We start from the raw sequence: 23,318 nt of genomic DNA on the forward strand, positions 1-23,318 counted from the left end.
GTCGGACCGGCTCCGATCGCGCTCGCACTTCCCTCCTCCTCTCACCGCCCTCGACCCGCCCGAGGAGGCCATGGCTACCCAGCACGACCAAGTCGTCTCGTCTGCTGCCCCACAAGCCCCCGCCACCGCCGCTGCACGGCCCACCGCGACGCCGCTTGCGCTCCGCCTCCCCGACGAGCTGTGGCTCCTCATCCTCGCCGAGGTCGACTACTGCGCGCTCAAGCAGGCCCAGATGATCTGCAAGAAGGTGCAGCGGCTCATCCAGGTGCGTCCCCCTGCGCCTCTCTTGTCTCTCGCGCCGCTCGCGCGCCGTCGCTCACACGCTCTCGTCCCCCGCCCTCCAGGACAAGCGCCTCGACGCCCAGCTCTTTCGCCTCGGTCCTGTCGACGGCAAGCTCGAGGTCGGCATGAGCTTCGAGCTCCATCCACACGTCGAGCGCCTCGACCCTGTCGCCCGTGCGAGGTGGCTCCTCGTGCTCGCAAAGGAGGCGAGGAAGCGCCGTCCGTGGCGCTACACGCCGTGGAGCTACCCTGCTCTGGACGACTACATCACCTCGCCTGCCTGCACCCGCCTCAAGGTCCGTGTCGCGCCGACCATGCTGTACGGCGACGACGAGAACGAGCACACGTTCGTCGTCCTCGAGCGTCGTGACGGCGTGACGGTCTTTGACGTCTTCAAGGCCCTCGGCGAGTGGTACGACACGCGCGCTCCCAGGTACGTCACGGACGCGGCCGGCTACGGCGACCTCGCCGAGAAGCGCGGGACCGACAACGAGGAGATGGTCCGGTACTTTTTCTTCGAACACTGGAGCGAGCTCGTCGTGCGGGCGGGCGAGGGCGCACAGTCGGGCATGAGCGTCTACCTCGAGGCGACCATGTACACCGACTAGACGGCGAGTCGCAGTCGCATTGCCTCGAGAGGGACCCGATTGTGTCTTCGTCGTGCTCCCTCTCCTTGCGCTGTGCAACGTGCGCTCGTCTCTCTGTCCCTCGCGTCGAGTCGAGAGTGCGCGATCCCTCGAGAGAAGTGGTGGTGCGAGCTGCTGGGCCTTTGAAAGCTTGTAAGCGGCCAGTCGAGCAGACTCGTCGAGGCTCGAGCGCGCGCGACTCGACGCGTCGAAACCTACGTCACCGAGTCTTGTCGTCCAACCCACCTTGCTTGCCTCTCCCTCTCTCTCCCACAGCTCACGACACCAGCCATGCCTCGCCGCATCGCTGAAGCCGACTCGTCCACGACGCGCGCACAACCCGCCGACGCCGCGCAGCAGCCCGCCGGCCCGTCCCTCGCCCTGCGCTTCTCCGACGAGGTCTGGCTCCGCACGTTCGCCCACCTCGACTACTACGCGCTCAACAAGGTGCAGCGCGTCTGCAAGAAGTTCCGGCGCCTCGTCCAGGTGCGCCCGTGCCCGCTCTCTCTCTCTCGGGCCAACCTCCCTCCCTCTGACCCCCCCTCCCTCCTCCTCGCGCAGCACGAGAGCCTCGACGACACGCTGTTCCACCGCGGTCCCGTCGCCGGCGCACCTGGCAAGCTCAAGGTCGGCATGCAGTTCGCGCTGCACCCGCACATCGCGACCTTTCGCGTGCTCGAGCGCTCGCGGTGGCTCTCGGTCGCGGCCGAGCACATGAAGAAGGCGGCCAAGAAGGGCGTCGACCCGGGCCGCACGCCCTGGACGTACCCGACCACGCGCGAGTTTGCGACGTCGCCCGCCTGCACGCGCCTCAAGGTCCGCCCGGCGCCCGAGTTCTACAACAACGGCGAGAAGCACTCGCACGTCCTGATCAACAAGAAGGACGGCGGCGGCGTGACGGTCGGCGACGTGTTTACGGCGCTCGGCACCTGGTTCGACAAGCCGGCGCCCAAGGACGTGCTCCAGGCGCTCGAGTACGACAGCATCGCGCGCAAGCGCCACGTCGCCAACGACGAGATGGCCGAGGACTGCTACTGGAACGGGTGGCAGGACCCGGTCGTCAAGCCCGGCGAGGGCAAGCGCCCGATCCTGAGCGTCTACCTCGAGCCGATCCCGTACGGGTTCGACTGAGGCGCGAGCGCGCGAACAGTACAGCGTCCAGCCGGATCTAGCCTCTCCTTCTCTCGTCGTTGTACCTCTCTCCCTCTCTGTGTCTCGCTGTGCAACCTGTCTATATCTCTCTGTCTCTCACGACGACGAGTCGAGAACGTGAGAGGAAAGCGTTACAGAGAGTGCGAGCGCGAGAGCTACAGCAGCGTGTGGACGACGGCCTCTCGCCCCTGGGCGTTCCTCCCGCCGCTGCTCACCGCCACCCCCTCTCCCCTCGCCCCACCCTGTCCCGCCGCCGCACCGCCGCCCGCGCCGCCGCTCGAGCCCATGCCCGGCCTGAACGGCCTCTCCACGACGCGCCTCGAGCGCCTCCTGCGCTGCTCGAGCACGCCCGCCGTGAGCTCGCACACGTCGCGCACGACGAGCACGAGCGCGGCGCCGAGCGTGTTGCGGAGCCACTTGGGGTCGACGACGGTCGCCGCTCGGCGCGTGCCGCCAACGCCGCCGCTGCCGCCGCCGCCGAGCGCAGCGAGCTGCGCGATCCAGCTCGCGCCGAGGCCGGTGCCGGCGCCCGAGGACGAGCCCGAGCCCGGGCCCGCACCACCGCGCGCAGCGAGCACGGCGCCGACGCCAAGGACGGCCCTGAGTGCGCGCAGGGGCGCGTTGTTGCCCCGTCTCTTGGCGAGCCAGAACAGGGCCGAGCCGGCTGCGGCCGACAGGGCGGGAAAGACGAGGGCGCCGAGGACGAGCGAGGTGAGGCGGCCCATGCCGATTCGGAGGCGAGAGGTCGTCGTGGTGGTCGTCGCCGTCGGGGGTGCGTCGGCGGCGGCGGCGGCTGCGGCGGCGGGGAGCTGCTGCGCGCCGGCAGGGTGGTCGGCGGCGGCGCCGGGCAGGGCGCGCTCCTCGACGTCGACCTCGAGCGTGGCGACGAGCTCGAGCGCCTCGCCGCGCGTCCTCGTCGTCCTCGCCGCTGCGCCCGCCTCGTCACCGTCGCCATCGCCGCCGTCGTGCGCGCCGACGAGGTCGTCGTCGTCGTCGGCGGTCGCCTCCTCAAAGACGCCCGCGAGGCCGCGGAACCGTTTGCGGCGGCCGAGGACGGCGTGAAAGAGTCGGAGGCGGAGGCGGAGGTAGACGAGGCGGAGCCAGGGGAGGAGGCAGACGGTCAACGTGGGCGAGGGAGGGTACCGCAGGGTGAGGTCGTCGAGGCCGAGCGGGTCGAAGGAAAAGGGCGACGAGCCGAGGGCGCGGTGGGGCCCGCCGCCGGCCGAGAGGACTAGGGTGAGCGGGAGGAAGGGGAGGAGCGAGTCGATGAGAGGGGTGCGCGACAGGATGAGGGTGAAAGGGATGAGCGGGAGGTTGACTGTGTGGGCGAGGGAGAGGGTGAGCGTTTCGTCGGGTGCGTGTGAGGAGAGAGAGAGAGAGAGGTGGACGCACGCCAGTACCGCCAGGGGAAGCCGCCCTCGTGGCGCAGGACGAGGGCCCTCGCGACCTGGTCGCCCATGAAGGTCCTGACGGCCCAGGCGCCGTACGCGGCGGCGACGAACCACGCGCTGGCGGCGACGGCTCCGACGGCGGCGACGAGCGACGCGTTGTCGGCGTTGCGGCGCACGCGGCGGTACAGGCGCAACAGGTCGCTGCGGTGCTCGCGGACGACGATCGGGCTCGCGCACACGGGGCAGCGCGGCGGGTGCGGGTGGTGCTGCTGGGGCGAGGTGGCCTGGGCCGTGAGCCAGTCGAGGAGGCATTGCTCGTGGGCGACGAGGGTGCACGAGCAGGCGTGGATGAAGGGGCGCGAGGGGTCCTCGGTCGAGTCGGTGTAGCAGATCCAGCACTGCTGCGGCTCGTCGTCGTCGTCGGCGGCATCGAGAGGGTGCGCTGTGCTGGACCGCACCTTGTCGGCGGCGGCGGTCAAGGTGGGGGACGAGGAGGAAGGGGAGGCGAGGGGTGGTGGCGGTGCATGGTCGGTCGAGGATGCGCGTGGCCTCCTTGCAGCCTGCTGGTGTGCTGACAGCATGGCGAGTGTGTGTGTGGGTCGAGGCGACCCTCCTCCGCGGCGATGAGGACGGCGACGCTCGCTCTTGTCATCCTCGCTCGCATGATCCCAGGCGGGTCATCACCGGGCACGTCGACCTTGATCGGCGTCGGCATCGCCATCCTCGCCAACTGCCTCGTGTGCGCCGCCCTCAACCTCCAAAGGTGAGCCAACCTCCTCTCCCTCTCTCTGACCCACGATTCCGAGACTGACTGGACTCGCACACAGACTCGCCCACCTTCGACGTGCGCGCAAGGCCGACGCACCCCAACCCGCTACGAGAGGACGATCCCCTGGTCGCCCTCCTCCTCATGAGCGCACGCCCTTGATCGTCACGACCAAGCCCACCCTCGACCGTTCCCTGTCCGACCCTCTCGCCAGCAGCTCGACCACGAGCCCCGTCGTCCTCGTCTCTTCGCACCTCCGCACCGACTCGCCCCCGCCGCTCCTCCACCGCCGCTCGTCGTCCCGCCGCAGCAGCACTCGAGCGGGCCGCCCGAGGACCGACAAGGGCTTCCTCACGAGCCCGCTGTGGCTCGCGGGCTTTGCCTGCCTCAACCTCGGCGAGCTCGGCAACTTTCTCGCGTACGGCTTCGCGGCGCCGTCCGTCGTCGCTCCCGTGCGCCTCAGCCCCCTTCCCTCCTCTCCTCGCGGCGCGTCTCTGCGCCGCCACAGAGCGCTCACACTGACGCACCTCGTCGTCGTCGCACCACACGCAGCTCGGCATGGTCGCCCTCATCGCCAACGTCTTTCTCGCGCCCCTCATCGTGCGCGAGCCGTTCCGCCGCAAGGACCTCGTCGGCGTCGCCATTGCCCTCGTCGGCGGCGCCACCGTCGTCTACGCCTCGCGGTCCAACGATCAAAAGGTGCGTCTCTCCTCTCTCTCCCTCCCTATCTCAGGGCGCCCTCACTGACGCACCCCCCACAGCCGACGCCCGACGAGTTCCTGTCGGCCATCTCGCGACCGCTCTTCATCGCCTACGCCGCCGTGTCGGCCGTCGCCATGGCCGTCCTCGCGCACCTGTCGCGCACAAAGCTCGGCGACCGCTACGTCCTGATCGACCTCGCCCTGTGCGCCCTCGCGGGCGCGTTCACCGTCTTGTCGACAAAGGCCATCTCGTCGTTCCTCAACTTGCTCTTCTTGCGCATGTGCGTCCTCTCGACCACTCACTCTGTCTCTCTTGAGCGTCGGTCAGGGCGCGAGGGGGACTAATGCGAGGTCGTGTTTGGACACAGCTTCGAGTATTGGATCACGTACCCGGTCCTCGTCGTCCTCGTCGGGACCGCCCTCCTCCAGGTCAACTACGTCAACAAGAGCCGTCCGTCCCTCTTCCCTCTCTCTCTCTCTCATCCTGCGCGCACTCGACCCGGACCCGACCTGACCCCTCCCGCACGCGCGCGCGCGCAGTGCAACGCTTCGAGTCGCGCGTCGTCATCCCGACGCAGTACATGACGTTCGCCCTGTCGACGATCGTCGGCAGCGCGATCCTGTACCGCGACTTTGAGGGCGTTGCCCTGCCGTCGTTGGTCAACTTCAGCTTCGGCTGCGTCGTGTCGGCGGGCGGTGAGCCACAACCTCTTACTCTCTCTCTCTCTCTCGCCGCCTGGCGCGTGACTGACACGCCCCCGCATCGCAGGCGTCTACCTCCTCACGCGCGACCCACCCTCTCCCCCCTCGAACACCTCCAAGCCCTCGCCCACCGCGCCCGCCGACGCCCCCTCGCCCTACGCCGCCCTGAGCGCCCGCGCGCCCCCCTCACTCTCCCACCACGCCCTCACCGACCGATCCTCGACCGCGGTCCCAGGAACCGCCTCGGCCCCACGGCTCCTCCCCGTCCCGCTCGTCGCGGCCGCGCTCAGCCCGGGCCTCGCGGGCGGTCGCTCGCGCACCCTCAGCGTCACGCTCGGGGGAGGGTACTTGCTCGCCGGGTCGCCGGGGGCGCTTGGGGTCGTGGGGAACTTTGGGCGCGGGGAGGAGGGCGAGGAGGGAGAGGAGGAGCGGGAGGAGCGGGAGGACGAGGAGGCGAGCGTTGGGTCGGCAGCGTGACGGCGCTCGAGGGAGGGTTGTACGAGCGAGGTCGATGTATCTATCCTGTCAGTGACTGTTCGTCGAGAGCGTTTCGCGTGGCTGCGAAGCGAGAGCGCGAGGGCTATTTTTGTTCGCACGCAGCGACGTCAGGCCTAGGCAGCGGGACGAGGAGGAGGTTCGACTTGGACCACGACGACTCTGCGCGCGCACGATGGAGCCCACGCTGCAGACACAGCCCGAGCCGGCGCACGACCACCGCACGGCCACGCACGAGGACTACGCGGTGCGCCCTCGCTCTCTCTCTCGCCGCGAGGTGGGGCCGAGCGAGCTGACCGTCTCGCTCGCACACGCAGGCGACGCTCGATGGGCTCACGCACGGCGAGGACGAGGGAGTCAAGGAGGTCGACTTGCACACGCCGGCGCACGAGGGTGCGTCTTGCCTCCCTCTGACTCTCGGTCGAGGAGGAGGAACTGATGAAGCCCTCTCTCTCCTTCTTCTCTGCCTTGGACCCGATCTATGGTGCGTCCACTCTCGCTCTTGGTGTACCTCGAGCCACCGACAACTGACACAGCGCCTCTCGCAGCCCCTCCCCCTCCCCTCCTGTCCACCTCCTCCCCCTCTCACCGTCACGCCAAGCAGGCCTCGCCCACGCCTGGCTCAAGCGCTTCATCCCGGGCATCGAAAAGCTCGCGGCGAGCTATGGCCTCGGCAACTATGTCGTCACGCGCGGGCCCGAGCCGGTCAAGGTGTGGGAGGTGAGCACGGCTCGTTTTCGCTCTCTGTCGGCGCGCCGCACGAGATGCGACGGGCACTGACTCGTCGAAGCCGTTGCCGTACGCAGAGCATGCCGCTGTATGTGCGCGTCGGCATGCAGGCGCTGTACCATGGGCGCGAGCAGGCCAAGTTGCTCGGGTCGAGGCGCGTCGAGGAGCTGTTCAAGGTCCGCCGCCCTCTCTCTTTCTCCCTCGGTCCGACGCTACTAACCTTTGTCTCTCCCCGCTCGCAGCAACAGAGCATCAAGCAGGGCATCGCGTTCGACTCGCCCGTCAACGCCCTGCCGCACATCCAGCACTTTGTCGACACGTACCACATCGACACGGCGGCACTCCTCGAGCCCGACCTCGCCAAGTACCGCACCTTCAACGATTTCTTCTCGCGCCGGCTCAAGCCCGACGCGAGGCGGCCGGCGAGCCCGCACGACCCGGACGTCGTCTCGAGCGCGGCCGACTGCCGCCTCACCGTGTTTGACACGGTCGACGCCGCCAAGGAGCTGTGGATCAAGGTGCGCCCTGGCGCTCTCCTGCTCTCCTGCGTCACGGCGGATACGGCACTGACACGTCGCACGAGCAGGGCAAGCACTTTACGGTCCCGGCGCTGCTCGACGACGACAAGCTCGCGGCCCAGTTCAACAACGCCGCACTCGCCGTCTTCCGCCTCGCGCCCGCCGACTACCACCGCTATCACTCGCCTGTGGCGGGCACGGTCGGGAGCACGCGATCGGTCGCGGGCGAGTATTACGTGCGTCCCTCGTCCTTTGCCTCTCTTTCTCGCTCGAGGAAGGTCGACTCTCGATCGTTTGGCCCGACTGACCGCTTCCCTGCCTCTGCAGACGGTCAACCCGGTGTGCGTCAACGAGTCCGAGATCGACGTCTTCACGCAGAACAAGCGCGACGGTGCGTCCTCGCGTCCCTCCCCTCCTCCCGCAGAAACCGCATGCTCATGCCCTGCTCGCCACACAGTCACGCTCCTCTCGACCCCGCGACCAGACGGATCGGTCATCCCTGTCGCCTACGTCCAGATCGGCGCCATGCTCGTCGGAGCCATCAAGCGCACGGTCGACGAGGGCGCCGAGGTCAAGAGAGGAGACGAGCTGGGCTTTTTTTGTCCGCCCTGGCACTACTCTTTGTCTTTGCGAGGACCCAGACTGACTCTGAGTACGCCCTGCAGCCTACGGGTGCGTCTCGGCCTCTCCCTTTTCCGGCGAGGGCCCGTGCGCCTCGCAGCCGAACTTGCGCGGCGACGCCCTCCTCGCGCTCCCGGTTCCCTCACTGACTCTGCGCTCTCTCCTCGCCCTGCAGTGGCTCGACCATCATCGCCGTCTTCCCGGCGGGCTCGGTCAAGTTCGACGACGACCTCGTCAAGAACTCGAAGGACCGGATCGAGACGGTGGTCAGGGTGCGTCCCGCTCTCTCTCTCTCTCTCAGTCTCTGTCTCTCTCCCTCTCCTGCGCGCTCTCGCTCTCGAGCCACGGAACTGACAAACTCTCTCGGTCCTTGCAGGCGGGCGAGCAGATCGGGCGCTTTGTGTAGCAGTGCCCGCGCAGACACTTTCTCTCGCTTTAACCTCCTCGACGGCGCAGCGTCATGAGCCAGCGTCTCGGCCGGGCGACGCCTCGCTCCCGAGACTCGTCGGCGTGCAGCCAACGCCTCGATCGATTCGAGATGACGGCGCGCTCGACCCGCCGTCGGCGCACGCTCCCTCGCGCTCAGCTCGGCGCGGCGCCTCCCCCGGCCGTCCGCTCGTCTCTCGGTCGCTGCACCTCGTCAGCTTGCGGGCTGCTTCTCTCTGCCTCGCTTGCTGAGGCCTGCGCCCGAGGCCTCGCTCCGCTCGAGCGCGTCACTCTCGCTCTCGGCACGACAAGCAGGCGCTCGAGCGCCCCGACCGGGCCATCGACGGCTTTGGACGACCTTACGACCCTCGACGACCTTTCACGACTTCTCACGACCCTCGACGACCTTGACGACCTCGACCACGCCCAGCACCACCGTCCAGCACCTCGCCCGGCGTCCCTCTCGCCTGCCTCGCCATGTTCCGCCTCCCCTTCTCCTCCTCGTCGACGCCCTCGCCTGAGCACGACGCCCTCACGACCCTTCCACCTCGGCGCTTCTCCCGCTCGAGCTCCATCTTCACGACCCCGACCCCGACCTCGCCCCCGTCCACGGCGAGTTCGCCGCCGGCCGCCGACTGGACGAGCCGGCACTCGTTCGCCGAGCTGCTGAGCCGTGACCCGCGCAGCAGCGTGCTCGTGCGGGACGCGTCGCTGTACGGCGATGGTGCGCAGGTCGGCGGTGGCGAGGAGCAGGACGGGCGCGATGGGCACGGCGAGGGCATGCTGGCGCTCCCTGGAGCAGACTTTGGCGTCGTTGGTGCGTTCTCGTTCACCTTCTTCTTGTCCCCCCGTACCCTCACTGAAGCCTTGTCCCTCACGCAGGCTCGGACGCCCACCTGTTCCTCCAGGAGCTGCAGCGCCTGCGCACCTCGCTCGCCCTCAAGCGCCGCCGCCGCACGGGCTACGTCGCCGGCGTGCTCTCGCTCGTCGTGCTCGGCGTCACGTTCTGGTTCGAGGTCGAGGCGTGCGTCGCGCTCGTCAAGAGTGGCGGGTCGGGCCGAGGCGCGCTGAGGTGGGTCGAGATGGCCGTGTGGCTCTCGGTCCTTTTTCTTTGGGTCGCTGTCCTCCTCTTCCTTCGAGTGCGTCCACTCTTTCTCTCTCTCTCTCTCTTGTGTCTCGAGCTCACCAGCCTTTCTCTCACAGTCTCGGCGACCCTCGATCCTGTGCCTCGTCGGCCTTTCGAGCGCCGCCCTGTCCTCTTTCCTTCACCTCTCCCTCGTGTTCGCCAACTTTGTCCTGTCGTTCGTGTGGAAGGGCGAGCTCGTCGACCGGTGCGACTGGGGCATCGACGTCGCGTGGACGTCGGGCGACAAGGGCGACGACTGCGAGGGCGAGGGGTGGAAAGGGTGGAGCGGCGCGGCGGTTGTCCGGCTCCTCGTCACTGCGGCTTTCCTGGTGCGTCCCTCATCTCTCAGTCTTTCTCGAGAACAGCTTCTGACTCTTTCATGCGCCCCGCAGACGATCTGGCTCGTCGTCCTGCGCCGGTACCACCGCACCCTCTTCACGCCCGCCGTCGTCTCGCCCTCGCAGCTCCCGTCCGCCGAGCTCCGCGCCCTCCTCGGGCGTCACCGCGCCGACATCGTCCCGCTCTCGTCCGCCTTTCACCCGCCGACCATCGTCAGCCCGTCCGCTGTGCACCCGGACGACCTCCCGCACGCGCCCGACCGCGCGACGGCCTTCTACGCGAGCGTGAGCGACGGCGCGTGGAGCTACGACGTCGAGCATGCTCGGTGGGGCTCGAGCGCGTCCCGGGCGAGCCGCGGCGCCGGTGCTGGGGTCGAGAGCGGCGCAGGCGGGAGCGCGAGCGCGAGCGCGGGAGGCGCGGCGCAGTGGCTCGGCGCCAAGCTGTGGGGCGGGGTCGGGTGGCTCCTCGGCGTGCCGTCGTACGACGCGGCGGCGACGCTCGAGGAGGAGGAGGCCAAGGCGCTGCGGGAGAAGGACGCCGAGCCGGGCGCAGGGCGGCGCAGCGTCGAGGGGCTCGAGCGCTCGGCCGTGCACGTCGGCGGCGAGCATGTCGCCCGTCCTCAGCCGGCGCATCCCGTCTCGTACGAGGCGTGACTTGACGAGGGTGCAGCCGCCGCTCGCGACGGGCACGACTACGGCTCGCTGTTCAGCGGCCTGCGCCGGCCGGCGTCGTTCGCGTCGTCGTCGTCGCCCTCGCTCTCGCTCTCGAGCAGGCGCCTCTCGACCGGGTCCGCCGCGCCGCTCCTCGGCTCGCCTTCGTCCTCGTTCCCTTCCCCCGACCCGTCCCCTCGCGACGACGCGCACCACCCACTTCGCGACCTCCCCTCGTCGCCCTCTCCTCCCCGACCCTCACCCGCCGACCCGCCAACCGGCTCGTCCGGCTCGACCCGAGGCGCGATCGTCTACGTCCGCATGTCGGACGGCCGCCTCGTGCGGCGCCTGTCGACGATCGCGAGCGAGAGCGACGAGACGCGCCGCAGCCGGAGCGAGGCGACGGACAGCTTGGCGTCGACGTCGTTCGGCGGCGGCGGCGTTGGAGGAACGAGTGGGGGTGCTGGGAGCGGTAGGAGCGGGAGCTCGAGCGGGGAGGGGAGCTTTGCGACGGCGCGCGAGGGAGCGGAGGAGGAGCTCGACGGGGAGGAGGAGCTCGGGAGGGAGGTGCTCCTCGACGAGGTGGACGTCGGGCGGCACTAGCCAGTACCGCTCTCTCTCGCACTGCAGCTCGCACTCGTCTTTCCCTAATCCTTGCATTGCATCTCGCTGTCGTTCTTCTCGATCGGCGAGAGGACTCGAGGCCGGGCACGCTCGGCGGGCGAGGCTCGAGCGGCGAGCAGCTCCAGCGGGCGGACACGCGCGGGGTGCGATCCGCAAGCGATGCCGACTCGGAAAGCGAGCTAGAAGCGATGAGGATATCGAGCATCGACCGTGGAGAGGCCGAAGCGTGTGCGCAGGCTCCTTCGCAGTCGCGCAACTCGCGTGTCGCGACTCGAGGTGAGGCTCGCGCAGCTCGCTTTCGCTCCGGGAGGACCAGCTGCAGACATGGGCGAGCAGCCGCAAGCCGCACGGCGCGTCGCGAGAGAGAGAGAGAGAAGGTTCAGCGCGCACGAGCGACGCGTCGACTTCTCTCCACGCGAGCAGGCCAGCCGCGCGTGTTCTTCTCGGCCTCCGGATTCGTCGGACTTGCTGCTCTCGGCTCTGTCGAGCACTCGAATATTGCGGACGACGAGGGGGCACGAGTGAACGCGAGGCGAGGGTTGCACAAAGAGAGGCGCGATGCTGCGGGGGAACGACGACGACTACGGCGCGACGAGAGCGAGAGAGTGAGAGAGAGGGTCTGTCTGAGGGATAACCAGGAGAGAGACGGCGCGGGCGAGGGAGAGAGAAGGGTGGAAGAAAGACAACGAGGGAAAGGGCAAGAGGGGGCGCGAGCAACTAGGGTATGAGAGCGAGGTGGGACCGAGGGTGCGGGTGTGACGAGTGACGGGCGGCGTGGGAAAGAGAGGTGCGAGAGGGAGGGACGGCGGGAAGGGGCGAGGCGAGGGTATATCCGGCGTCCGAGCAGACGAACGACGACGACCACGACGACGACGATGGGCGACGCCGCGCCGATGAGGGTGGAGGGTACAGCGAGAAGATGCAGGGAGGGGATGGGGGCTCATGCGGTGAAGAGCATGGTGCGGCGCATGCGCGCGGCCGCCGTCGCCCTCGCCGTCGTCGACTCGTCGGTGTTGGACAGGACCGAGATGGTGGTGCCCGAGATGACGGTCGAGCTGTTGGCCGGGATCGGGAGATTGCCCGTCGTCGCGAGCGTCGTCGCCGTGACGGGCGACGGGATCGACGTGATGCTCGACGGCGCGTTGGTCGAGATGCCCGAGGCCGTCTCGTCGGCGGCGCCCGACGACGACTCGTCGGTGCCGGTCGCGAGCGACGACCAGAACGACGTGTCGGACGAGGGGATGACAAGCCCGGTCGAGGCGGTTGGGGATCGAGTGCGGGACGTCGACAGGCGCGAGCGCAAGGTGCTGTTGGCCGACGAGGCCGAGAGGTCGTCCGACTTGTCGCGCGAGTCGCGCTCCGAGAGGCCGACGCCGAGGCCGACGGCGAGCGCGACGGCGACGATGAAGAGGGCGAGGATGAGGAGCGTCAAGGGGCGCAGGTACCACGGGCGGCGCCGCTTGCCGCTGTGAGCCGTCGCGCCCGAGTGGCCGCCGGACGAGTCGGCGCCGTACTCCTTGGCCGCCGCGCCTGCTGGCGCACCTGGCCCGCCGTGCTGCATGGCGCCGTACGACACTCCTGGCCCTGCTGCGAGCCCTGCCCCACTGCCGACTGGCCCGAGGCCGGCACCTCCGAGCGCGCCGAGGGCGGGAACTGCTGGTGCCGCCGCTCCCTCGCCGCCGCCACCGAGGCCCGGGTGCGAGTGAACCGCCGCCAGGCCCGAGCCGTACTTCTCCCGGCCGCCACCGAGCGAGTCGTCGTCGCCACCACCGGCGCCCAGGTCGCTCGAGTAGCGGCCGCGCGGGCGGGCATTGAGGAGCTCGACGTCGTAGCCTTCTTGGCGGTCGCGCTCGCTGAGCGGGATGGCGGCCGTCTGGGCGAGGAACGGGTCCTGCTCTCGTGGAGTCGGATGGGGCGACGTCGACGACGCTCGCGGTGGTCGCAGTTGCTGCTGCGCGGCCGAGTTGTTGGCGACGGCGGCGACCGCGGGTGGAGGCGACGAGGCGCCGCCGAAGCTCGACGAGAGCGGCGGGCTCGCCTGCGGCGGCGTGTGGGTGCCCGTGTGCGGCATCGGGCGGCGAGGGTGGTGTGGCCAGCCACACGCGGCGTGTGCGTGTGCGGGTCGAGGGAGGAGGGGGAGGGGAGCAGGGGCGAGAGGGACGACGGCGAGCTGCCCGCGGCGCGCGCGCGCGCCTCCCTCCTCTCGGTGCCTGAACGCTCCTCGCCCGCTTAGCTTTTTTCGTATTCCGCTCGCCTTAGTTACTGTACTCTGTCGCTTGCACAGCAGCCAGGCACCCTCGTCCTCTTCTCGTTCCCGACTTAGACCTCGGCTCGCGCGCGCTTCTGGCCACGAGCAACGACGAGAGGAAGAGGCTTCCCACGGCGTGCAGCTCTCTCTCTCTCTTGTCCCACGCCTCTCGACTGCATGCTACTACTCGCCCCGGGCCAGCCTCGGCGCGCGTTACCAAAAACTCGCGTCCGAAAATCGCGAGTCGGACCGGGGCCACCACAGCTCGAGGGGGGAAGCGCTTGGACCCAGACAGCGCTAACCGTCCCGGGCCCGCGCTTTCATCAACGTTGCGCTCGCTCGCTCGGCTCCAGAGCTGCTCGAGAGTCGACAGGGATGAACGCGCTGTCGCAGCCCTCGCCGCCGACGACTCGTCGTCGGGAACTCCGCTCGCTCCTCTCTTCACGCGCAGCTTTGCTCGTCGCAGCTGCTGCACTCGCAGTACTCTCCTGCGCGCGATCGTGCACCTCGCAAGCGTGCGTGGCTGTGCTTGCCAAGCCCGGCTCGCGTCGTCGTCGTGCCCGGGCACTGCCCTCGAGGCTCGAGCGCGCTGATCCAGCTCTCGCCGCACGGGCCTCGATCAGCTCTCGTCGCCTCGTCGACACACGCTATCGACTCGCGCCTCGTCTCCATTGTCGAAGAGCGATTGAGGGCGCGCTCGAGGACGGTGCGCGGAGGGCGAGTCGCCGGGGCTTTCCTCCCTCCTTTGCTCGCCCGCGCTCCTCCTTCGGCTCTCGCATCGACACAACTCGACGCTCTCGACGACCCTGCACGCCCGCCTTGACCCTCGCAAGCCAGGGCAATCCTTCCGGGCTCGACGCACCTCTCGACCCTCCTCTCCTCGACATGCACGCGCCTCTCCCTCTCGCGGCTCTCCTCGTCGGCGGCGTCCTGGCGATGCCGTTCCCGACGCCAGCGTCGACTACTGTACCGACGTGCGTCTACTCGCCCGCCACGCTCGCGAGGAGGGAGTACGCCGCCGGGAGCCAGCCGTACTTTCCGACCGACATTCCCAGCTGCGTCGGTGCGTCTGCCCTCTTTCTCTCTCTCTTTCTCGCGTCGTCCTCACTGTCCTCGACGAGCTGACGAGGCGACGTGCAGCGTGCGAGCCACAGTGGTCCGGCATCTCGAGCTGCGCCAAAGCTGCGTCCGCCTTTGAGGTGCGCTTCCTCCTGCCTCTCCCGCTCACGCTCTAAGGACACACCGGCTCACGCGCACTCCCTCCTACAGGACTGGAAGAACGTACGCTCGTCGCCCGCCAGGCTGCGAGACTCGCTGCGACTGAGCTGACCGACCTCTCCTCGTCGCAGACGCTCTGTTCGCCTCCTCGCACCGTTCCTTTCTTTCATGTCGCACGCTCACGCTTTCTCTCTCGTTCGGCAGACAACCCCCTCTCCTTCATCGACGCAATCAAGTGCTCCTCCACCGACACGTTCTCGTCTGCGTGTGCGTCTCTCGCTCTCTCTCGCGCGCACACGGTCCCCCCTTCACTCGTCCACCCTCCTCGCTCCGCTCCCAGTCCCACAATGCGTCGACTGCTTCGTGCAGACGAACCAGTGCGAGCAGTACCTCGGCGTCCCCTCGCTCGAAGCCAACGCGTCGTCGGTCCTCGACGGCGTGCGCGAGGTCTGCGGGCTCGGCTCGGCGCTCCTCGGCGGCGTCGCGGCGTCCCAGTCGAGCGCCGGGCTCGCGTACACGTACACTGGTGCGCTCGAGCATTTTCCCTCTCTCTCGAGACGCTCAGTCATCGAGCGCGTCCAGCTCACGAGTTCGAGTCCTGCAGCCGAACCTTCGCAAGGCTTTCCGACGACGACGAGCATCGGGCCGGGCGGCATCGACGATGGCAGCGCTCAGGGAGCGAGCACAGGAGCGTCGACAACAGGAGGAGCGGGGTCGGGCTGGGCATGGGCTCTCGGGGCCGCTCTCGCTGCGGCGGGAGGACTCGCAGCCGGGTTCTGAGCGTTCGCGAGCGACTCTGCAACGACGACGAGGTTCTGCGTTTCATCGAGGGCGACGACGACGACGACGACGAGCTACAGGTCGAGCCCGTGCATGTTGTACTTGCGCCCTCCCATCTCGGCCGCGTCCCTCGCGACGCTCTCCTCGGCCGCCTGGGCCCTCTTGCTCTTGGTCGCCGACGCCGGCGCCGCCGCCGCCTTTTTCCTGCTGCTCGGCGACCGCGTCGGAGGCTTCTCGGCGTCGTCGTCGTCCTGCGACGCGCTGCGCTTGATGCGCTTCGACGGCGTCACCTTGGCCTCGTCGTCGACGTCCTCCTCCTTGACGGCGTCTGCTCCTCCTGCTCCTCCGGCCCGCCCACGCCCACGCTTGACCGGCGTCTTGCGCGGCGTCGTCGTCGACGGCTTGAAGTCCTCGTCGCTGCCGCCCTCGCCCTCGTCCTCGTCGGTCGACACCGCCGGCTTGAGCTCCTTCTCGGCCGCGTCCTCGAGCGGCTCAGCTGCGCCGGCGCCGGCGCCTGCGCCCTTGGCCGGCGACGACCCGGCACTGCTGCGCCCGGTCGCCTTGCCCTTGGTGCGGCGCACGAGGTGGTCGATCGGGCACGTGTCGACAAAGTCCTGCGAGGTTGAGCCCGCCGCGCACCGGTCGCACCCGCGGCCGTGGCTGACGATGAGGCAGTGCAGCGCGTACTTGAGGTCATTCGGGAGGCCTGCGACGACGGGAGCGAGGGTCAGGACGATGCGCCGAGTGGGGCGCAGGAGGAAAGAGAGGGACGCACGGTGGTCGAGGTGGTAGAAGGTCTGGTCGCGTGTCGGCGGCTGCTTCGTCGTCGTCATGCGGGTCGGCTTGTCGTCGCCCTTCTCGAGCTTGTACACCGAGCCGTTCGGGGGCAGCCAGCCGAGCGACTGGGTGATGCGGTGGACGTGGCTGCGGCGCGAGCGAGGTCGTCAGGGCCCTGTCTGCGAGGAGGAAAGAGAGAGAGAGAGAGAGCGGGACGCACGTGTCGACAGCAAACGAGTCTCGGCCGAGGCAGAACAGGAGCACACAGGACGCCGTCTTGGGCCCGACGAGGTCGAAGCTGACGAGCTCGCGCATGGCGTCGTCGTCGTCGAGCTCGTGGAGCCAGTCGAGGCTCAGCTCGCCCTCGCCCGGCTTGAGGCCCTGGTCGTACACGTTGCGCTCCTCGGCGCGCTTTAGAACGCCCATGATGGCCTTGCTCTTGTTCTTGGCGAGGCCGCCGCACCGGATCGCCTCCTCGAGCTTGGCCTCGCCGCCGTCGAGCACGGCGCGGTACCCGGCGCGCCCGTACGCCGCGTCCATGCTCTGCTTGGCCGCGGTCGAGTTGCGGCTCGACGTGTTCTGGCTCAGGATGGTGCGCACGAGCGCGTCGAGGACGCTCGGGACCTGGCCGCACCCGGCGGGCGCGTCCTCGCGGTCGACGAGCACCTTGGGCCGCTCGGGGACGCCGTGCACGCTCCCGAGGAGGTCGCACACCTCCTGCGCCTCGGCGGGCGTCGGGCGAACCCAGTGCGGGAAGGGCGTGCCGGCCTCGCGCGCGGCCGTGTAGAGCGACTGCTTCTTCAGCGCCGAGGCGGACAGGGGCGTCAAGCCGGTCGTCTTCTGCGGCGATGCGGCGGCGGGCGACTGCTCCTTCTTGACCTTGGTCTTGCGGGTCGGCGACGGTGCCGAGTACTGCTCGTCGGCAGAGGACAGGGGCGAGTCGTCGTCAGCGGCGGCGGCGGCGGGCGATGTGGGGGCGCGCTTGCGAGGGGAGGAGCGGGTGGCCCTGGCGGGGGTGACGGCCATGGCAGAGGTCGAGAGCAAGCGAGTACAGCGGCTGAGCAGCAGAATGGTGCCGGCAGCGAGTGAAGAGAGAGCGGGAGAGCACGTCGACGTCGGTGGAGTGATGAAGGATCGAAGGCCGAGTTCTGTCGATCGCCGGCGCCCGGTGCGTCGTTGGCGGGCGCACAAGGAGCACAGCACTCTCAGCTACTCTCTGGGTCGCGCAGAGGTGCACCGCGACGAGGAGGAGCGCGAGGCGGGCAACTCTCGGAACCTCGCTCCTCTCGATGACGCGGACGGACGGGCTCAAGCGACAGACTTGCACTGCTCGTGCTACACACAAGCACGGGACATCGTCAAGGAGAGGCGGGAGATGAGGCGGAAGAGGCGCGAGGGGCAGTGACGGCGAGGCGGTCGAGGAGGGTCGCTGCGTCGAGGAGGAGAGGGCAAGTTCAATCGAGTTCTTCGCTCACAGCGCAGCGCCGCGCCCCTCGCACAGAGAGAGGCACCGCCGCAACGCGCCGAGACAGAGAGAACCGCCGACGCACCGTTCTCCCTCGCCTTGCCCTCAAGCTCGCGGTTGAGCTCCTTGACCTTCTCGGCGAGGCGGGTGACGACGAACCCCTTCTTGGCGAGCTGGGCCTTGGCGCTCTCGAGCTCGCGCTCGACCGCCGCCCCGACGAGCGACGACGAGCCCGCCACACTCGCGCCCGGCGCGCCCGCCCCGCCGCCCGCCGCAGCCGCAGCCGACGCCGACGCCGACGCGCGCCGCGCGAGCACCCGGCGCAGCTCGTCCGCCTCGGCGCGCAGCGCGCGCACGCGCTCGTCGGCAATCATGCGGTCCGCCTCGTGCGCCTCGCGGGCGCGGCGCAGCTCGGCCTCGAGGAGGAGGAGGTGGAGGGCGCGGCCGGGCTCGCCGGTCGAGTCGGCGGCCGCGGCCGAGGGCTCGGAGGCGGCGTGGTCGAGGGCGGTGGAGGTGCGCGTCGTGGAGCTGAGGAGGAGGGCCGAGGAGGGGCGGCGCAGGCGCGCGAGGTCCGAGTGAGCGGACGCGAGGGTCGAGCGGGCGTCGTCAAGCTCGGCGGACAGGGTGTCGCGGGCGGCGGTGACCTTTTTGAGGTCCTCGAGGAGGAGGCCCTGCGTCGAGAGGGACGGGTCAGAGAAGTCCGAGGGCGCAAGAAAGAGAGTCGAGGGAGAGAAAGCGGACGCACGACGCGCTGCGACGGCTTGGCCTTGACTTTGGCCTCGGCCCGCTCGGCGCGCTCCTTCTGCTGCTCGAGCTCGCCCTTGGACGCCGCGACGCTCGTCTCGAGGCGCTTTGTGCGCGCCTGCGCCTGCGCGCGCTCGAGCTCGAGTTCTGCAACCTGTCGCGCAAAGGGCGTCAGGACGGCCCCACGCGAGAGAGGGAGAGGGAGAGAGAGAGAGGGAGGGAGAGCGCGGCGGCGCACCTTTTGCACGAGCGCCGACACGATCCCAGCCTGGCGGTCCTCGAGCGCGAGGACCCTCGTCGTGCGCGCGGTCCACTTGCGCTCGACGGCGCCCCACCGCTCGCGGACGGCGTCACGCTCGTCGGCGACGTCGAGGCCCTCGGCGCGGATGGCGACGTCGAGGAGGGCGAGCTCGAGAGACGAGAGCTCCTGGGCTGAGGAGGGGAGCGAGGGGAGCGAGGGCGAGGTGAGGAGGAGGTAGTGGAGCCCGTCGAGGACGTTGCGAGACGCGTCGTCGAGGTCGCCGTTCGACAGCGGAGCGATCTGTGGCTCTGAACAGCGTCAGTGAGGTTCGCCTACTGAGCCAACAGAGAGTAAAGGGGAGAGGGGGCGCACCTTGTCCCGCCAAACCCGCAGCAGCTCCCCCTCGAGCCTCTCCCCCTCCGCCTCCTCGAGCCCCTCAAGCCCACACAGCCCGAAAGCCCCCTCGCGCGCCCTCTCGGCCCCACCAAACTCGCCCTCAAACGCGCTGACGAACCCGCCGAGGCGCTCCGAGCCCGGCTCGGCGGCGGCGGCGCTCATTGTCGAGCGGCGGCGCGCGCGCGGGCTCGCGGGCTCGTGCGCCTGCGCCCGCGCCTGCTGCTGCTCCTGGTGCGCCTGCTCCTGCTGCTCCTGCGCCGCCCCTTGCTCCTCGCCGCCGCCACTCGCCGCCGCCGCCGCAGCCGCGCCATAGTCCGTTTCGCGCCCGTCGCTCGTCAAGCGCGCCGGGACAGGCGGCGCAGGCGGCGGTGGGCTGCGCCACGTGATCTCGGGCGCGGGCCACGTCTGCGTGTCGTGCGCCGTCGAGGGCGGTGGGTAGGCGGGGTGGGAAGAGGCGGGCGCGGTGGGAGGGTAGACGGCGTAGTGGTGGGGGAAGGCCGACGAGGGGTGAGGCTGCGCCGGGTGATGGTGCGGGTGGGACGGGAGGTGGAAGGGCGTGGCTGTGCTGGGCATGTGGTGTGGGTAGTGCTGCTGAGGCGCGTAGTCCGGGTAGGCGAACGCGCCGTACGCGGGCTGACGAGGCGGAAAGGGAGGCGAGGCCGGGGCGAAGGAGGACGGGGACGAGGATGATGGCGCAGGCGGGCCGGAGGTGGTGCGCGGCCCGCTGATTGGATACACGAGCGAGGGGTTCGAGTAGGGCGAGGGCTGCGCGGCGGCGGGCGGGAGGGCCGCGGCGACGGGCTGCTGGACGGCTGCTGGACGGGGAGGAGCGGCGCGGTTGGAAGCGCTGCTGCTGGCGGACGCGGCGGCAGAGGGCCGACTGGGCAGGCTTGCTGCTGCAGTAGCACGCGCCTGGGTCGCCTGGAGGCGCTCCTTGAAGGCGCTCGCGCGGTCGAACGGCGGCGGTGGAGGACTCGAGGCGGCCGGCTTGGCGGGGAGCGACGCGGTCGGCGCCGCGGTGGGTGCGCCCGAGAGCGAGCTGCCGATGCGCAGGATGGGCGCAGGAGGAGCCATCGCCGTGCTCAGGAGCGGAGAGGGCGGGAGCGAGGAGAGCGACTCGGAGAGAGGCGACGCGGACGAGGGAGCGAGCGGCTGCGCTCGACGGACAGGAGCTCGATGTCTGGCTTTTGCTCGAGCATCTCTCTGACGAGCAACAGCGCGTCGACTGGGCTCGTACGCCTGCTTGCGACGGGCGTGCGTGCCGTGACGGGAAGCACGAGGAGAAGAGAGAGAGCTCGAGGCTCGAAGAGAGCGCCGTGCGAGCAAGTGCGAGGTTCGCTCGGGGGCGACAAGCGAGCTGTCGGGTTTGCGTTGCTGCACGTTGGCGGCTGAGCAGTTGCTGCGAGGCGACGAGAGGACGGAGCGAGGTCGGAGGGAGCGACGCGTGTGTCGGCGGAGGCACCTCGCTCACCTCGGTCGAGAAACACACGCTCCTCGTCCTCGCTCCTCGCTCCTCCCCGTCCGCACCTCGTCCGCTGCCCGACTCGTAGCCGCACCAGCTTTGCGCTCTCTCTCCCTCACCTCGGCCACCCGACCTCGCGCCCGTCTCTGCGCCTGCGCGCACCTCCCGACGGCGACCCCGCACGCTCAACTCTCGTCTTGCCTCGAAGAACCTTGGGTCCGCGCCGCACAGCATGGTCCGTTCCCGCTCGCGCTCCGACGTCGACAGGTGCGCCCAGCCTCTCTCCCCCTCCCCATGCGGCGCGCTCACCCTGGCTCGCACCGACAGGACCCCCGCCTCGGAGCACCACCCGTCCTCAACCTCGGCCACCTCGTCCGCGCCGTACCCACCGACGCCCGACCTCTTCCTCCTGTGCCGCCCTCCTCCATCCTCGTCCCGCCACGAGCTCGACGTCCAGGTCCAGCTCGTCCAGCCGGCCGACCTCGCCTCTCGGCGTTCGGCGCCCGAACCCCCGCTCGCCGCGCGGCCCGACACGCCCGCGAGCACAGCCGGCCGCTCGTTCGACGCCGTCGCAGGTGCCCAGGTCGGCGGCGGCGGCGACAGGGCCGGAACCGGGTCGCAGAGCGGTGGTGAGGATGACGACGAGCGCGCGCCGGGCCGGTCGCCGCGCAGCCGCAGCCCGTCCATCTCGTCGACGCGCACGGGCACGAGCCGCGACAGCACCTATACGGACGGCACGAGCGCGTCGGGTCGCAGCGGGAGCGCGAGCACGGGAGGCGGCGGCGGGGGAGGTGCGGGCGGCAAGCGTCGCATCGTGCCCCTCCTCGCGCTCGAGTACCACACGCTCCTCCCGACGACCGTCAACGACGCCGGGACCGGGCAGCGCGTCGCGAGGTTCCACCGCCGCGGGATCGAGCTCACGGGCTTGACCATGCTCGACCCGACCTACCTCGCGTCGACCACCTCGCCCTCACCCTCCCCGAACGCCGCCGCCGCCGCCGCCGTCCCCGAGCCGTCGTCGCCCGCGTTCCTCGCCGTGCCCGGCACCGCCGCGAGCCCGCACAAGGCCGACAGCGGCTCCTTCTTCACCAAGCTCAAGCGCCGCTCGGCCAACCTCTCGGCCGGCGCCGGCGCCGGCGCCGTCCCTCCCTCGCCGACGTCCTCGTCCTCGAGCGCCGCCGCGCCCGACTCGCTCCCGCCCTCGCCCCACCTCCTCTCGCTCGTGCGCACGCCGTCGCCGACGCCCAACGGCGCCGACTCGTCGCCCCGCTCGACGGTCGGCTACGCGTTCCTCCTGCGCAAGTGGCTCCGGTCCGACCTCGTCGACGCGCCGCGCAGCGTGCGCCTCGAGTGGACGCGCGCGCCGTTGCGGCGGCGCCCGGTGCGGTCTCCTGCTGCTGCTGCGGGGCGCCCGAGGAGCGAGCCACCGAGCGCGCCGGCGAGCAGGAGGGGGAGCGAGACGGCGGAGGCGGCAGGGGCGAGTGGTGGTGGTGCCGAGGACGAGGACGAGGGCGAGCCGGACGAGGAGGAGGAGGAGCGCGCGTGGCTGTGCACGCTCGTGTACCCGCTGTCGGGCGTCGCCGCGTCGCCGTCGCTCGCGGCGTCAGGCTCAGGCTCGACGAGCCAGGCGTCGTCACCAGCGCCGAGCCCGCCGCTCGGCAACAGCGCCGGCTTCCTCCTCCCTCACACCTCCTCCTCCTCCTCTCCGGCGCCCACCGCCACCGGGCCCCCGACGACCCGCCGCCTCCTCCTCGCGACGCTGCGCCCGGCGCCTCACCACCCCAAACTCGTCTCGACGCTCCTCCTCCCGCCCTCGCTCCCCTCGATCCCGCTCGGCACGTTCCACCCTTCGCACGGCCTCGTCGGCGGAGCCCTCGCGCCCGAGGACCTGCGCGACCTCGCCATGGTGACGGCACTGTGGGTCGCCGTGCGAGAGCGCCTCGGCGGGCTCGAGGGCGTCGCCGTGGGCGATGGGCTGGTCGGCGGTGCGGCGGCGGGCGGGAGCGCGCTCGGGCTCGCGGCGAGTCGCAGCGCGGGGCCGTCGGCGGGCGAGGGCCACGAGGCCGCGGCGGCGGCGCACCACCAGCTGGGAGGCGGCGTCGCGGCGCAGCTGACGGAGAAGGCCGGGCTCGCGCTCCAGATGGGGACCAAGCGGGCCTCGAGGGCGAGCGGGTTCGTCGGGAGGCTCTTTGGCGCGAGGTGAGGGCGGGGTGGTCTTTGTCTATCCAGCCGTGGCCTGGCAGTGCGTGTGCAAGTAGCTTGCCTGCCGCCAGCTAGTGTCCGAGAGGTCCGAGAGCGAGAGACCGGGCTTTCCTGCGAACGCGGCTCTGCGAGCCTCTCGACCGAGTCTCAGCCCTTGCGAGCCGTTGCTGTGGCACCCGCTTCAACGGCTCTCGCACGCGTACGTAAGGCGAGGAAGGGGGCGCTGAGCCGTTCGCTCGCGCTAGTGGAGCGGTCCCTCGCTCTTTGTCCTCTCGACGCGTCGAGCCTCTCGCTTGGCTCCGTACCCATCACCAGCACCGCACCAGCCATGCCCTCACCGCCCGCCTACACCCCCCTCGCCGCGCACGACGCACCCTCCTCGTCGTCGTCGCCCGCCTGCACCGCCCCGCTCTCCGCCAAACTCGCCAACGAGGCCGCGCGCTGCGATACGGACCGCTGCACCACCACCACCACCACCACCACCACCAAGGAGACGACCAGAGTGCGTACTATACGGCCGAATAGCCATCGAGGGGAGCGGCCGCTCGTTCTTGCGTCCCGACCTCTGTAATGGACGTCGTCGCTCTCGGCGTCGTCTGCTTTGCCTTGTGCTGGGCACTTATTGCGTCTCGTCTCT

The 23,318-nt window shown here is 70.2% G+C and overlaps 9 protein-coding genes across 9 annotated transcripts; 5 read left to right on the plus strand and 4 right to left on the minus strand.

Annotated features, from left to right (window-relative positions):
• Positions 1-70: 70 nt before the first annotated feature.
• RHOBADRAFT_56120 (uncharacterized protein) lies at positions 71-988 on the plus strand (the record flags this gene model as incomplete). Its single annotated transcript, XM_018418197.1, has 2 exons — positions 71-265; positions 345-988. The coding sequence occupies 2 exons, from the start codon at positions 71-73 to the stop codon at positions 888-890; spliced, it is 741 nt and encodes a 246-aa protein (XP_018268026.1). The 3' UTR covers positions 891-988.
• A 211-nt stretch (positions 989-1,199) lies between these two features.
• RHOBADRAFT_56121 (uncharacterized protein) lies at positions 1,200-2,148 on the plus strand (the record flags this gene model as incomplete). Its single annotated transcript, XM_018418198.1, has 2 exons — positions 1,200-1,394; positions 1,470-2,148. 2 exons carry the CDS (start codon positions 1,200-1,202, stop codon positions 2,037-2,039), a joined length of 765 nt encoding a protein of 254 aa, XP_018268027.1. The 3' UTR covers positions 2,040-2,148.
• Positions 2,149-2,179: 31 nt separating this feature from the next.
• Positions 2,180-4,032, minus strand: RHOBADRAFT_56122 (uncharacterized protein; the record flags this gene model as incomplete). Its single annotated transcript, XM_018418199.1, has 2 exons — positions 2,180-3,378; positions 3,453-4,032. The coding sequence occupies 2 exons, from the start codon at positions 4,030-4,032 to the stop codon at positions 2,216-2,218; spliced, it is 1,743 nt and encodes a 580-aa protein (XP_018268028.1). The 3' UTR covers positions 2,180-2,215.
• Positions 4,033-6,282: 2,250 nt separating this feature from the next.
• Positions 6,283-8,422, plus strand: RHOBADRAFT_65673 (uncharacterized protein). The gene is made up of 11 exons (XM_018418755.1): positions 6,283-6,362; positions 6,433-6,508; positions 6,720-6,835; positions 6,922-7,020; positions 7,087-7,362; positions 7,431-7,598; positions 7,690-7,753; positions 7,820-7,963; positions 8,028-8,034; positions 8,159-8,255; positions 8,360-8,422. The coding sequence occupies exons 1-11, from the start codon at positions 6,291-6,293 to the stop codon at positions 8,387-8,389; spliced, it is 1,149 nt and encodes a 382-aa protein (XP_018268029.1). The 5' UTR covers positions 6,283-6,290; the 3' UTR covers positions 8,390-8,422.
• A 3,235-nt stretch (positions 8,423-11,657) lies between these two features.
• Positions 11,658-13,224, minus strand: RHOBADRAFT_56125 (uncharacterized protein). Its single transcript, XM_018418200.1, has one exon. The coding sequence runs from the start codon at positions 13,217-13,219 to the stop codon at positions 12,089-12,091; it is 1,131 nt and encodes a 376-aa protein (XP_018268030.1). The 5' UTR covers positions 13,220-13,224; the 3' UTR covers positions 11,658-12,088.
• Positions 13,225-14,281: 1,057 nt separating this feature from the next.
• RHOBADRAFT_47164 (uncharacterized protein) lies at positions 14,282-15,394 on the plus strand (the record flags this gene model as incomplete). The annotated part of the gene is made up of 7 exons (XM_018414938.1): positions 14,282-14,459; positions 14,537-14,595; positions 14,666-14,677; positions 14,746-14,752; positions 14,819-14,881; positions 14,955-15,140; positions 15,219-15,394. 7 exons carry the CDS (start codon positions 14,282-14,284, stop codon positions 15,392-15,394), a joined length of 681 nt encoding a protein of 226 aa, XP_018268031.1.
• A 20-nt stretch (positions 15,395-15,414) lies between these two features.
• Positions 15,415-17,197, minus strand: RHOBADRAFT_39732 (uncharacterized protein; the record flags this gene model as incomplete). The annotated part of the gene is made up of 4 exons (XM_018413647.1): positions 15,415-16,100; positions 16,170-16,209; positions 16,267-16,318; positions 16,392-17,197. The coding sequence occupies 4 exons, from the start codon at positions 17,195-17,197 to the stop codon at positions 15,469-15,471; spliced, it is 1,530 nt and encodes a 509-aa protein (XP_018268032.1). The 3' UTR covers positions 15,415-15,468.
• Positions 17,198-17,529: 332 nt separating this feature from the next.
• Positions 17,530-20,091, minus strand: RHOBADRAFT_47166 (uncharacterized protein; the record flags this gene model as incomplete). The annotated part of the gene is made up of 5 exons (XM_018414939.1): positions 17,530-17,600; positions 17,722-18,307; positions 18,382-18,534; positions 18,619-18,921; positions 18,994-20,091. The coding sequence occupies 5 exons, from the start codon at positions 20,089-20,091 to the stop codon at positions 17,530-17,532; spliced, it is 2,211 nt and encodes a 736-aa protein (XP_018268033.1).
• Positions 20,092-20,711: 620 nt separating this feature from the next.
• Positions 20,712-22,686, plus strand: RHOBADRAFT_56127 (uncharacterized protein; the record flags this gene model as incomplete). The annotated part of the gene is made up of 2 exons (XM_018418201.1): positions 20,712-20,746; positions 20,807-22,686. The coding sequence occupies 2 exons, from the start codon at positions 20,712-20,714 to the stop codon at positions 22,680-22,682; spliced, it is 1,911 nt and encodes a 636-aa protein (XP_018268034.1). The 3' UTR covers positions 22,683-22,686.
• Positions 22,687-23,318: the final 632 nt, after the last annotated feature.

The sequence above is a fragment of the Rhodotorula graminis genome (genome assembly GCF_001329695.1).
Source record: "Rhodotorula graminis WP1 unplaced genomic scaffold RHOBAscaffold_17, whole genome shotgun sequence".
Taxonomy (NCBI): Eukaryota; Fungi; Basidiomycota; class Microbotryomycetes; order Sporidiobolales; family Sporidiobolaceae; genus Rhodotorula; species Rhodotorula graminis.